The following is a 12,917-nucleotide window of genomic DNA, read 5'->3' as shown; positions in this document are numbered from 1 at the left end:
AAAGCCTCTTCTTACTTGGAAAACGTGTATCAGAATGTCTTATACTGCATGTGAGAGTTATTTTATCTGCTCTCTTTTATATGTGAACAACATGTTGAACCTGACCTTAATGAAATTAGCTCAGTCAAGTTGCTACCCTGCTTCTAAGTGACGGCTCAAAGTTTTTCTTTGCCTGCCACATGAACAGAGATGCAAGAGTTATGGCTGCTAAAAGGCTGGTCCTGGGGAATTGTTCCCCAGGATACATCATGGAGGCTCACTTGGAAAGAAATAGGACCAAGACAGCTGGTGAGGCAAAAATGAACCAGTATGGGCAGGTCTGGGAATCCAGCTGGTCTAACAGTTCTAAGGAGTTACTGGCAAGCAGTTTCTAAGGGGGACATTGCCAGCAGAAGTGCCACATATAAACACTGCCACCTTCAAAATGCTTTCCTTACCCTATTGTTCCCTCTGTCCTCTTCCCCTTTTATTTCAGTTATCAGCATGGCTTGTTAAAATCTAGGCTCCATTTGCTATCTTGTGTCTCACTTATTCTTCACCACACTGTAGGTCTGGCTTCTGCTTGCACCCACCATTGAAAGTTTTCTGGCTAAAATATTAGCAACTCCCTTTTTAAAAAAAATCTTCAGTGTTCTATTTAAACTTTTAAAATTTATTTTTATTAAAAAAAAAACCATATGAGTAGTTTAAAATTCAAATAGTTCTACCAAGTTTACCATGAAGAATAGTCCCAGCCACCACCCCTGTTTTACCCGATGATAACTCCCCAAAGGCATTCGCTAAGTAATTTTTACATTATCTTCCAGTATTTGCTTATTTAATTAAATGCTATGCTTATATCACCACTTCGTGATTTTTCAATTTGTGATATTATCTATTGACTTTTTACAGTGGAAGATAAGGATTTAGCTTTTTCACATCCACCACACACATACTTCTGTTACCTCATCCTTTTAGTATAGTTATTTCCCAACTTTTGGTTAAATCAATATTCTAAGTTCAAGTTATGTATGAGGTAAATACACAGCTCTGAGCCATAGTATACCATGATTATGTTTCCTTTCTTATACTACTTTTGTCGCCCTCGTTCTGGTCTCATTTGCTTGTCTCTTCCTATGGACTTATCACTAATTCTTCCTCCACATCTCTAACACCATTGTAAGATTTCTCTTACTGTGGCTAGGATGTACACATTAGATTCTATTTTTGTGTGAAATCTTTCCTGGAACCCTTTTGCCTCCATAGTCACATCACCTTCCCCTCTTCTATCTGCATCAGATCTCCTGCCTCCATTTGATATGGACGCATAGATTGCATTTATGGCTCACCTCACCCTCATAGTCCAGGATAACCTTCTCACCTGAAGACCCTTAATTTGCAAAGACCCTTTTTCTAAGTAAAACGTAATACTTACAGGTTGCAGGGATTAGCACCTGCTATCTTTGGCTGGCCATTATCCAGCCTACTACAGGCATAAATACTTATTAAATGGTTGGCACTTAACTACTTAACAAATGGGACTATTTTATTTTTTATTTTTGCATAGAGGTGAGACACCACGGGCTCTGTGAATCTACAATGATTCGGAAACTCCAAGTTAGGAGGCTGTCCTAGTAATCCAGGCAGGAAATGATGGAGACTTGGGACTAGAGTGGAAGTGGAGGAAAATGGTCAGAAGTGGACAAGTCCTTGATACAATTTGAAGGTAAGGCAGATGGAATTTGCTGATGATCTGGATGAATGATTGGGAGTGTAAGAGAGGAGTCATACGATTTCAAAGATTTCCGGACTGAGCAACTTGGGGAAATGGCATTACCATGAATTGAGATGAAGAAAACTGCGTGGATCAGTTGTTTGTTTTGTTTGTGTATGTGTTTGGCTGGGGAGGAGGGCAGATGGGAGATGCAGTTTCCGCAGCCCTGGCCAGCCCAGGCCTCCACTTAAGGCTACAAAGTTTCAATTATAGAAGATAAATAAATTCCAACAGAAATGGCTGCTGCCAGGGAGCGAGCAGAAGGCTTGGCTCTGCTCAAGGCTACAAAGTTTCAATTGTAGAAGATAAATAAATACCAGATACCAGGGCCTCCGCTTGGGTGGCCGGCCTGCAAACTACCACAGGCCCCTCGCCCAGGCCGCCCCGTGCCCCAAGGGAACCACCACCCTGATCCGGGACACCCTTCAGGGCAAACCAGCTGGCCCCCACCCCTGCACCAGGCCTCTATCCTCCTATCTAATAAAAGAGTAATATGCAGATTGACCATCACTCCAACACACAAGATGGCTGCCCCCATGTGGTCAAAGATCCTGCCCCCATGTGGACACAAGATGGCCACCATAAGATGGCCAGCAGGGGAGGGCAGTTGGGAGGGACCAGGCCTGAAAGGGAGGGCAGTTGTGGGCGATCAGGCCAGCAGGGGAGGGCAGTTGGGAGGCACCAGGCCTGCAAGGGAGGGCAGTTGGGAGGGACCAGGCCTGCAAGGGAGGGCAGTTGGGGGCAATCAAGCCTGGAGGGGAGGGGAGTTAGGGGTGACCAGGCCGGCAGAGGAGGGAAGTTGGGGGCAAACAGGCTGGCAGGGGAGCAGTTAGACATCAATCAGGCTGGCAGGCAGAAGCAATTAGGGGCAGTTGGGAGCCAGCAGTCCTGGATTGTGAGAGGGATGTCCCAGGTTGGAGAGGGTGCAGGCTGGGCTGAGGGACACCCCCTCCCCCGTACACAAATTTCGTGCACCAGGCCTCTAGTATAGTCATGAAAAGGAATGAAGTGCTGACACATGCTACAAGATGAACTTTGACAACGTGCTAAATGAAAGAAGCCAGACACAAACGTCGTACATTGTGTTACTTGACAGAAATGAAATCTCCAGAAAAGACATCTCTCCAGGCAGAAAGCAGATTAGTGTTTGCCAGGGGCTGGAGGGAGGTGGAAACAAGGAGTGACTGCTAATGGTTAAGGGGGTTTCTTTTTGGGCTGATGAATATGTTTTGGGTTCGATAATAATGATGGTTGCACAAGCTTGTGAATGTACTAAAAGTCACTGAATTTACAATTTAAAACTGAATTTTATATAAAGTATGTAAATTATATCTCAAAATTAGTTTTTAATGCAAATTAACACATTGCCCATGGTAATGATTACCATCTCTCTCCTTCCTCTTTTTCATTCTCTTTCATGGCCCCCGCCCTCCCAAACCCTCAGTTCCTCCAGCTGTGAAACCCTTTGAACTGACTCCTGCATCCTACGGCTGGTCCAGTGGCAAACCAGTGCACAGGCGCACCTATTACTCTCGGTCCCTGGAATGGACTCTTCCAACGGATTATTCTCCTTCGCTTCACTTGATGGCGGTGTTTAGGCAAGGCAGCACGTGTGGCCCCGGTCATGGAGGAGGCCCTGGCTGGCCCCTCAAGTAAATATTTAGGCTTCTCCTCAAGTTTGATCTCTTCCACTACTAACCTCCAGATGCTGTGCTCTGAAAGCCAGGTGCGGTACCTAAAGACACTTGCAAATACTTAGGACTTTGGGGACAAGCCTCCAATCTACACTTTGCCCTACCACATGCAATATGACCTCAGCCCTGAAGCTTCCAGGCCTGAACCTCACGACTGAACCTCACGACTAAAGTTTGCTGAACCTCACGACTAAAGTGGCACAGTGATACTGGCCTTGAATGTTGTACATTGTGGGTCTGGTACATAGGTGTTGAGTAAGTGGGGATTTATATCTCATGCCCTGTTCTGGGTGGGCCTCCTACTGCAGTAGTTCACTTGGCTAGTTATAAGCTGCCCCCAGGATAACTCTAAGCCCTTGTCACTCATCAGGTAGGTTCCACTGATTTGTACTTACCTCCCAACTATAATCATACATGGTAAGGCAACCCAAACCTTTTGGAAATGTGCCCAGTATCTGTTTTCTAAAATACTTATCTGGTGGTCATGAGTCATAAGGCCAGCCTCCAAGAGAGACTTTTTACATTTCTCCTGGTCAACCTAGAGTCACTTTCTGCCATCTTAAACTCTATTCAGATTTTAACCTTTTTTAAAAAAAATATTTTTTTTTTTATTGATTTTTTACAGAGAGGAAGAGAGAGGGATAGAGAGCTAGAAACATCGATGAGAGAGAAACATCGATCAGCTGCCTCCTGCACACGCCCCACTGGGGATGTGCCCGCAACCAATGTACATGCCCTTGACCGGAATCGAACCTGGGACCCTTGAGTCCGCAGGCCGATGCTCTATCCACTGAGCCAAATAGGTTTCGGCAGATTTTACCCTTTTAACCCTAACCTCAGACCCTGCATCTTCTGCCATTTTCCCCTTTCCTGCTTCTTTTTATAAACCCATAACATCTCTCCCCTTTAGTCTTTCTGGCCATACACAAAATTCCTCCCTTTTTCCTCAGTTCTTACCCCTTGTCCCTCATTTACCCATCCAACTACCAATTCTCATGCAGCTTTTGGTCCTCACCCCCACCAAGGAAAACCACATCTCAAAACTCAAAGGGCTTCTTTATTACACATCTTCTAATTCTATTATATTTACTTATTCAATTTTATTAAGATTTAAAATATATCAGAATACAGAAATTTATATTTACTATGGGAAAACTGTAGGCATAAAGACTCCTGGCATCTCATCTGTTGCACAGCCGCAGTAGTAAGACATTTCCATTTCTCTTTTCCTCTCAAGGAAAGACTGCACTTTCCAAAGAGCATTTGGCAGCATTCTCCCACTCTGGTTGAGCCTTCCTCTTCATGGCCTCCCGCTATGGCCTCTGTTCGTTTGTGATGGGTGTTGACATTACTGGCCCAGAAACATTGGGATTCCTCCATGGAATTCGTTGACAGGCAGAATCCTGCAGTAGATACTGGTTTTGAGGTTTTGGCAGAGTCCAGGGCTTCTTCACAGCAGTGCGACTGGATCCACTTGGAAAGAAGTGCGAGCTGATGTTTTGTAGGGAACAGGCCTAGAAGCATCACACTGTGGGACACTAGGCCGGGTGGGGTTGGTCCAACCTGGTCTGGCTGCGTTGGTTGAAATTGGCAGAGCTGGTCTGGCAGGACCAGTCAAAGATGCAGGAGTTGGCTGGAATGAATTGACTACAGTAAGTTGAGCTGACATAAAACTAGGCCTGGCAGGGTTGGTTGAAGTTGGCAGAGTTGGTCTGGCAGGATCTTTCAAAGATGCAGGACTTTGCTGGGATGAATTGACTGCAGCATGTTGAGCTGAGTTAGAACCAAGCTGATCAGGATTGGTTGAAATTGGCAGAGCTGGTCTGGAAGGACCTGTCATAGATGCAGAAGTTGGCTTGGATGAATTGACTGCAGTAGGCTGAGCTGACTTAGAACCAGGGTGGGCTGGGTTAGCCCCAGCAGGCCGACGTGATACCAGAGACAATGGCCTGCGAGGAACAGGTCGAGCTTGAGGCTTGTCCAAAGTTGGAAAAATCAAAGGTACCAACTTGACCTTCCCAGGAGGTGGCAGCTCATACTCAGATGGAGATGAACACTCTTTTTCAGCACTGCCATCTGGTTTCTGGCGTTTGACTTGAGTTTTCTCAGGACCTTTGCCCTCACAAGGGGTATCCAGCCATTGTTTGATAGCTAGGGATGGCTGGGAGCCTTTGGGATTGCTTGAGATTCCCAGGGCCCGGGAGGAAGAGAGTTCAGTTTTCTTATCACTCTTCTTCCCCAGGGCATGAAAAACCTGCACAGACTCCAACATATGCATCCCTAGGGAGCTTCGGGGCTTTTTGAAGGTCTCTTGGGTCAGCTCAGGTTGGTTTTTCTTCCTCTTCATCTTTGGAATGTTTGGCTTCTCCTCTGCCTTGATGTTGTTCCCTGACTGCTTACTCTCTTCAGTTTTCCTGGTGTTGTTTTCTTTGGTTCTTTTGGTCTTTTCTTGCCCATGGTTCTTTGTTTTGCTGGTCCTGCTGGGGGCAGCTTTCTGAGGTTTGTTAGAATTCTTGGCCCTGTTTTCAGGAGCCCTGTCACTGGCTGCAGCTTTGGAAACAGCCACTTCTCCCACGAACACGCAATCTGGGCTCTCACGCTGGCTTTTGACCATGGGCTCACCACTGATCAGCTCAGAGGCTTTATGTTTGTTCTTCCTGGCTTGATCAGAGGGAGCATTAATGACACTTGACTGTTTCTGCACCTCATTCAAATTGATGGCTCTGGCATCTTTGGTTTTGATCACCTTGGGACCTTTGGCTTGATCAAGTTCATCCAAGGAATTTAAGATCAGTGGAAGGTGTATATCCTCCACCAGTGTAGCGATGTCTGCAAAGCCATCATTGGATTCAGTCCCATTTTCAAGTGTCCCCTGGTCCTTAAGACTCAGGCTGTTCTTTCCCAGACCAGCATCTTCACAACCAGGCTGCTGCTCCTGGCCAAGGGGATCAATGCACGCCAGGAGCTGGGGAATGTCGGGGATTTCTAAAGGGAGCAGTGGAGGATCTTGGTTTTCTGTGGGGATCTGGTAAGCATCCAGATTCCTATTCTCTTTCTGTTCCTGGCTTGGAGCTGGAGGCAGTGCCAGGTAAATACTAGGACTCTGGACTGGAGCTGCCATTGACATGTCCCCAAGCTCAGATGGTGGGTTACTGTCAAGCATCTGGATATTGCTGCCACTACAAGACTTGGGGAATTCTGGAGTTTGTGGGAGACAAAATGTTTGGCTTAGAGGTTGCAATCCAAGGGAAGTATTCATCCCCAGGGAAGTCTCCATCACTACAAACGAAATCAAGGAGAAGCCAGTCAGTCCCTGGGCACCAGCCATGGGTGCTCCCCTGTCACCACCAACGCAGCAATCATGCCCCTTCCAACAATGGGAACGGCATTCCTACCAGCTCTTCTTAAGGACCATGGAAGCGCCCTGTGCTAGGAGCCAGGAGGCAACTGTTCTAGTTCTCACTGGGGATCATTTGATGTCATTGTTCCATGGTATTCTGTATGTTTGACAGGGTTGTGATAAGTCAAATAAAAAGTAAGTGATTTAAAATATTTTACAAAGCTAGCATTCTGCATGTGGAGTCCTTTTAATTCTCTCCCCTTTCCTGAGAAAAATAACACTTCACACAACAGAGTAAGGGAGAGAATGAAGCTCTTCCTGATGAAATAAGCAAGGGCAGATTTTTAGCCTGCTTGCTTTGGACAAGGTCATGGAACACAAGGTCTTAAAACCTGGCATGAATTAAGGAGTGAGGGAAAGTTAAACTGGCACTATCACAGTAAGAGTTCTGAAATTCCTTCTAAAGAGACTAAAGCAATAAATCAAGAGAGTCCATGAAACTGTGGTGGTAGAGGGAGACTAGTCAGGTAGGGGAGTGAACAGTGTGGGACCCCTTTGTATGCTCTTGTGTTCTCATAGCATACATGGCCAATCCAGTGTCCACCTTCCCATCTCTATGAGGTGTTCCCATGGAGTCTGAAAATGGGGAGCACTGACTGAGGGTGGCAGTTACAAAGTCAGGACTTAAAGTCTACCTGTCTGTGGACTCACCACTTCCCAGGTGCAGATTGACCTGAGATTTTAATGGTGACCCTATTCCTCTTCTTGCTGTTTGAACTCACTTTGAAAACTTGTCTCTGTGATGGGTTGAGCAGGCACAGAGTAGTAGATTGCAGAGGTGGAGGCTGGTGGTATCACATTTGTGGGCTGGACCTCCTTTAGTACCATGACCATTTCAGGTTGATTTATGAAATCAATAAAAATCCTCTCTAATAAAATGGTAATATGCAAATTAACCATCACTCTGCTACATAAGCCACGCCCACCAGCCAAGCCACGTCCACCAGCCAATCAGGGCGAATATGCAAATTAACCCCAATCCAAGATGGCTACAGCCACAGAGAGCAAGGTTTCCCAGGTAACAGAGGAAGCCAAGCTTTCCATAGCCGTTGCAGGCCTAAGCCTCCACTCAAGCTACAAAGTTTCAATTATAGAAAGTAAACAAATTCAAACAAATGGCGGCAGAATGGAGCTTGAGAGAGCAGGCCAGGGTTGCCGGCGGCAACAGGGGAAGCAAAGCTTTCTGCACACCCTGGCCGGGCTCACCCGCTTAAGGCTACAAAGTTTCAATTGTAGAAGGTGAATTAACTGCCACAGAAATGGCTGCCGGAGGCCCAGGCTTGGCTCCGCTCCAGGCTACAAAGTTTCAATTGTAGAAGGAAAATAAATTCCAGATACCAGGGCCTCTGCTTGGGTTGCCAGGGGGCGTGGCCGGCCTGCAAACCACCACAGGCCCCTTGCTCAGGCCGCCCCACACCCCAAGGGAACCCCCACCCTTATCTGTGACACCCTTCAGGGCAAACCAGCTGGCCCCCACCCGTGCACCAGGCCTCTATCTATCTAATAAAAGAGTAATATACAGATTGATCATCACTGCAACACACAATATAGCTGCCCCCATGTGGTCAAAGATCCTGCCCCCATGTGGACACAAGATGGCCAGCAGGAGAGGGCAGTTGGGAGGCACCCGGCCTGCAAGGGAGGGCAGTTGTGAGGGACCAGGCTTGCAAGGGAGGGCAGTTGGAGGTGATCAACCTTGCAGGAGAGGGCAGTTAGGGGTGACCAGGCTGGCAGAGGAGGGAAGTTGGGGGCAAACAGGCTGGCAGGGGAGCAGTTAAGCATCAACCAGGCTGGCAGCGGAGTGGTTAGGGGGTGATCAGGCTGGCAGGCAGAAGCGGTTAGGGGCAATCAGGAAGGCAGGCAGGCAAGCAGTTGGGAGCCAGCCTTCCTGGATTGTGAGAGGGATGTCCGACTGCCCGTTTAGGGATCGGGCCTAAATGGGCAGTCGGACATCCCTCCAGGAGTCCCAGATTGGAGAGGGTGCAGGCTAGGCTGAGGGACAACCCCCCGCCGTGCACGTAGTATATTTTAGAACAATCCAACAGCTCCTGCTGGTTGTAAGTGCTGGAACAGTTTGCTACGCTTCTGTATTAACTGCCTGTGCTCCCAACGTGGGCAAAAATGTGCAGGAGACCCAAGTGGTGTGGTTCACACATTCTCTAGAGTAGAGGCAGTCACTCCCTGTCCTGTCTTTCCCTTGAGCCTGCACTAGTCTTTATTTGTGTGCTCTTTCCTAGAACTGAAGCATTTTAGAACCAGGATTCTTTAGGGAACCTGTGTTCTAGCATTCTCATTTTATGAGTGTGACCTAAGGCTCACATAGACTTGTTCAAGTTCTCTCATTGTGTTAGCATTATTGCCTTATTACATAACCTAAGCATCCAGACTCCATTGCCAGAGCTCTGCTCTGAGCATTACACTGCCACAAACTGGGAGCAATAGGGCTTCTAATATAGATGAGGAGGGTTTTGTCCATGGAAGGCAGGACAGCTATTGCCATTGTAATCTTCAGTGCCTCATGTTGCCTGCAAGTTCACATACTACTCACATGTAGCTCAGTGCAGTTGATAAATTTGAAGTGTCATTCTTACCCTCTTCATATCTGGTTTCTGATCCTACTTCAAAATGGCTATCTGAAAGTGAGTTTATCAGGAAGTGCTTTATAACAGAAAAACATTAAAATTCTCTGAGCTTTCGGCTACTCGTGTATGAAGTCATTATAATAATAACAGTAATAATTCATATATGAGTAAATGTTATATTACATATATAGAGAGAACCAGATATAAGTTCTGGAAAGACAATGAAAAATGTTGAACAACATATCACAGAACTGAAAATATATATGGACATAAATGAATACTGGGGCAGGTAGGTAGCATCGAAGCATAAAAAGCCTATCTAATAAAAGAGTAATATGCAAATCGACCATACCTCCGCTACATCCACAAGCCACGCCCACAAGCCAATCAGGAGTGAATATGCAAATAAACCCAACCAAGATGGCTGTGGCCACGGAGAGCAGGAGGGAGGCTTGGGTTTCCCTGGCAATGGAGGAAGCCAAGCTCTTCGCCTGCCCTTGCTGGCCTTGGCGGGGGGCGGAGCCGGGTGATCGGAGCCAGCTGGGGGTTCCCTGCCCAGGGCCCGAGCCTTGGCCAGAGGCTTTACGCCTTGGCAGGGGTGGAGCCGGAGATCGAAGCAGATAGGTGTGAACTACAGAGAAAACACCTTTTCTGACCACTCATTGGCTAAGCTCCCTGTATGCCACTGGTAATATTCTTAGTAACTTGGGTATAAGAATCCAAAAAGGTGATCTAGGGCTTCTCCACCACACTCCTGGAGAAAAAAACGAAGGTCCGCTGCTGGAGGGCTAAGGAATGTCATATCCTGCCCTAGGCAGTTTGGCTCAGTGGATAATGCCTAGGTTTGCCAACCACAGCGTCCGGGTTAGATTCTGATCAAGGGCATGTACCTAAGTTGCAGCCTCCTCCCTGGCTGGGGCCCAGGTCAGGGCTCATGCAGGAAGCAACCAAAGTGTTCCTCTTACTTTGATGTTTCTCTCTGTCTTTCCCTTTCTCTTCCACATTCTCTAAAATCAATGGAAACATATCCTCAGGTGAGGAAAGAGAGAGAGAGAGAGAGAGAGAGAGGAGAGAAGAAAAGAAGAAAAGAGAAAAGAAAAGTCATATCATATGAAAGACACATCTTGAAAATGCCTAAAGAAAGTGGGACCTGAGTCCATGTTGATGAAAACACCTTGGTGGCTGCGGTGACTGGCAGTGGCTGCAACAGCGGGGTGATGGGGCTGGTGCCTTTCCCTGATCAGCCCGGTTGTCTCCCACAAAGGGAGGCCAGACTGCGGCTTAGGCCCGCTCCCCACCTAAGCGGTCAGTAGGACATCCCCTGAGGGCTCCCAGTATGTGAGAGGGGGCAGGCTGGGCTGAGGGGATCCCCCCCCAGTGCATGAATTTCGGGCACTGGGCCCCTAGTTTACTAATAAATGAAGTTCTGTTTTCTGTATGCAATATTGTTCAAGTGAATATTGTCTATTCTATTTTCGTGAATACTATTAACCAAAAAACAGCCCACAATAGATGGTGATTTTACATTAATTCCTAACCATTGCATGTGGTCAGAGAAGATATATCACTAAAAATTTCATAACAAGTAATAAAATGCAATAAATGTGGATGTTTTAGAGAGCCTTAATATATGTAGACAAATCATTAAAAACTGGTATAAAGCCCTAACCAGTTTGGCTCAGTGGATAGAGCATTGGCCTGCAGACTGAAAGGTCCCAGGTTTGATTCCAGTAAAGGGCATGTACCTTGGTTGTGGGCACATCCCCAGTGGGGGGTGTTCAGGAGGCAGCTGATCGATGTTTCTCTCTCATCTATGTTTCTAACTCTCTATTCCTCTCCCTTCCTCTCTGTAAAAAAAAATCAATAAAATGCATATTATTTTAAAAACTGGTATAAAGCAGAGAGCAATCCTATATAATAAAAGCCTAATATGCTAAGTGTCCAGTCGGCCATTCAACCAATCAAAGCACAATATGCTAATGATATGCTAAGGCCGGTTGACCAGATGCTATGATGTGCACTGACCACCAGGGGGCAGATGCTCTGACCGGTAGGTTATCTTTCTGCTGGGGTCCAGTAGATCAGGACTGAGCGAGATGGGCCGGACATGCCCTGGAGCCCTCCTGGGGTCTCTCCCTGGCTGACCAATCTCCCATGTCCCTCCCCAGCCCCAATTGTGGGGTCCCTCGGCCTGGCCTGTGCCCTCTCTGGGACCCCTTGGGGGATGTCAGAGAGCCGGTTTCGGCCCAATCCCACAGGTCAGGCAGAGGGACCCCACTGGTGCACGAATTCGTGCACCGGGCCTCTAGTATAAATATAAAGGAATTCTATTATTGTGCTCATTCATGTTTTTCTGAGCATTACCCAGCAAGTAACAGGTATTAAATCTAGTAGAAACGTACGTTTCAATTAATATAATCACATAATAAGCATTTTGAAAGTTTATATATTTATCTTAAAACTTAGATTATAATCATCAACATGCAGGAAAGTGTACCCAAAGCCTTAAAAACCATAATCGATGGAATCCAATCTATATATATATAAAAGCCATGCGACCGGAACAACAGAATGAACAGAACGGTCGCTATGATGCACACTGCAGCAGCCAACCATCCTGATCAGGGCCCCAATTGGCTCCCCCCAACCTCCCACGTCTCCTCCCCCCTGCTGGCCCAGCCTGATGGCCTCCATTGGGGCAGGCCGGACCCCACCTGTGCACAAATTTGTGCACCAGACCTGTAGTTTAAAAATATTTACTGTATGAATCTCCAAGAGACTCCACAAAATTGGTTTTGGATAAATGTGAAATTGGAAATGTGGGATTTGACTTTTTCTTTTTCTTCTTAGGTACCTAAGATCTAAATAGAGATGATGGCTAATTCCCAGTGTGCTGTTAGGAAGTAAATAACTGTAAAGATGAAAAACATCTTTGACTTGGGACATACTTATCACATAAAGGAATTAGACTTTTTGATTAAAGTTAGGATGTATCATTTTTAAAATGTCTTAATTTTATTTTTAATAGACAAAATATCTGCATAATATTATGATTAAAAATCAGAATAAAGTGAAACACTGAATATTCTATTGTCCTCCAGCTCTCTGGATAATCACCTTTATTAGTCTCTTATTTATAGGAAGCATCATTCCTAAACTATATTTTTTAAATGTTGATACTCAAGACTTGTCATGTGCCATCTGTGTTCAGAGAGGCAACAGAAAAACACAGACAACAGAATATGACTTTTCTGATAAACTGCTTTGCCTACTGATACCTTATTCTGGCCTTACTTTCCTTCCTAGTCTATTAATGTAAGCACTGACTAAAATCAACTTTATTTTGCCCTACTTTGAGCAGATTTCACCCTACACTCTCTGCTTTAATTTAAAATCCTTGGTTCCTTTAAGCATTCCATTGTAAAACTACCCTTTTTTGCTCATGCTCTCCTACTTCATTCTTATAGTTACCCCTCCTTCATGCTTAT

At 46.1% G+C, this 12,917-nt stretch overlaps 1 protein-coding gene across 1 annotated transcript; it reads right to left on the bottom strand.

The window, feature by feature from the left end:
- Positions 1–3,198: 3,198 nt before the first annotated feature.
- Positions 3,199–6,985, bottom strand: LOC307111555 (uncharacterized protein C2orf78). The gene has a single exon (XM_079791574.1). It carries the CDS (start codon positions 6,773–6,775, stop codon positions 4,898–4,900), a length of 1,878 nt encoding a protein of 625 aa, XP_079647700.1. The 5' UTR covers positions 6,776–6,985; the 3' UTR covers positions 3,199–4,897.
- Between the last annotated feature and the right edge of the window lie 5,932 nt (positions 6,986–12,917).

The sequence above is a fragment of the Cnephaeus nilssonii genome (assembly GCF_951640355.1).
Source record: "Cnephaeus nilssonii genome assembly, chromosome: 15".
NCBI lineage: Eukaryota > Metazoa > Chordata > Mammalia > Chiroptera > Vespertilionidae > Cnephaeus > Cnephaeus nilssonii.
This window is presented reverse-complemented; position numbering and strand designations above follow the sequence as displayed.

Coding starts and splice junctions, on each gene's coding strand:
- LOC307111555 (XM_079791574.1), bottom strand. CDS start 6,775: ATGGCTGGTGCCCAGGGACTGACTGGCTTCTCCTTGATTTCGTTTGTA.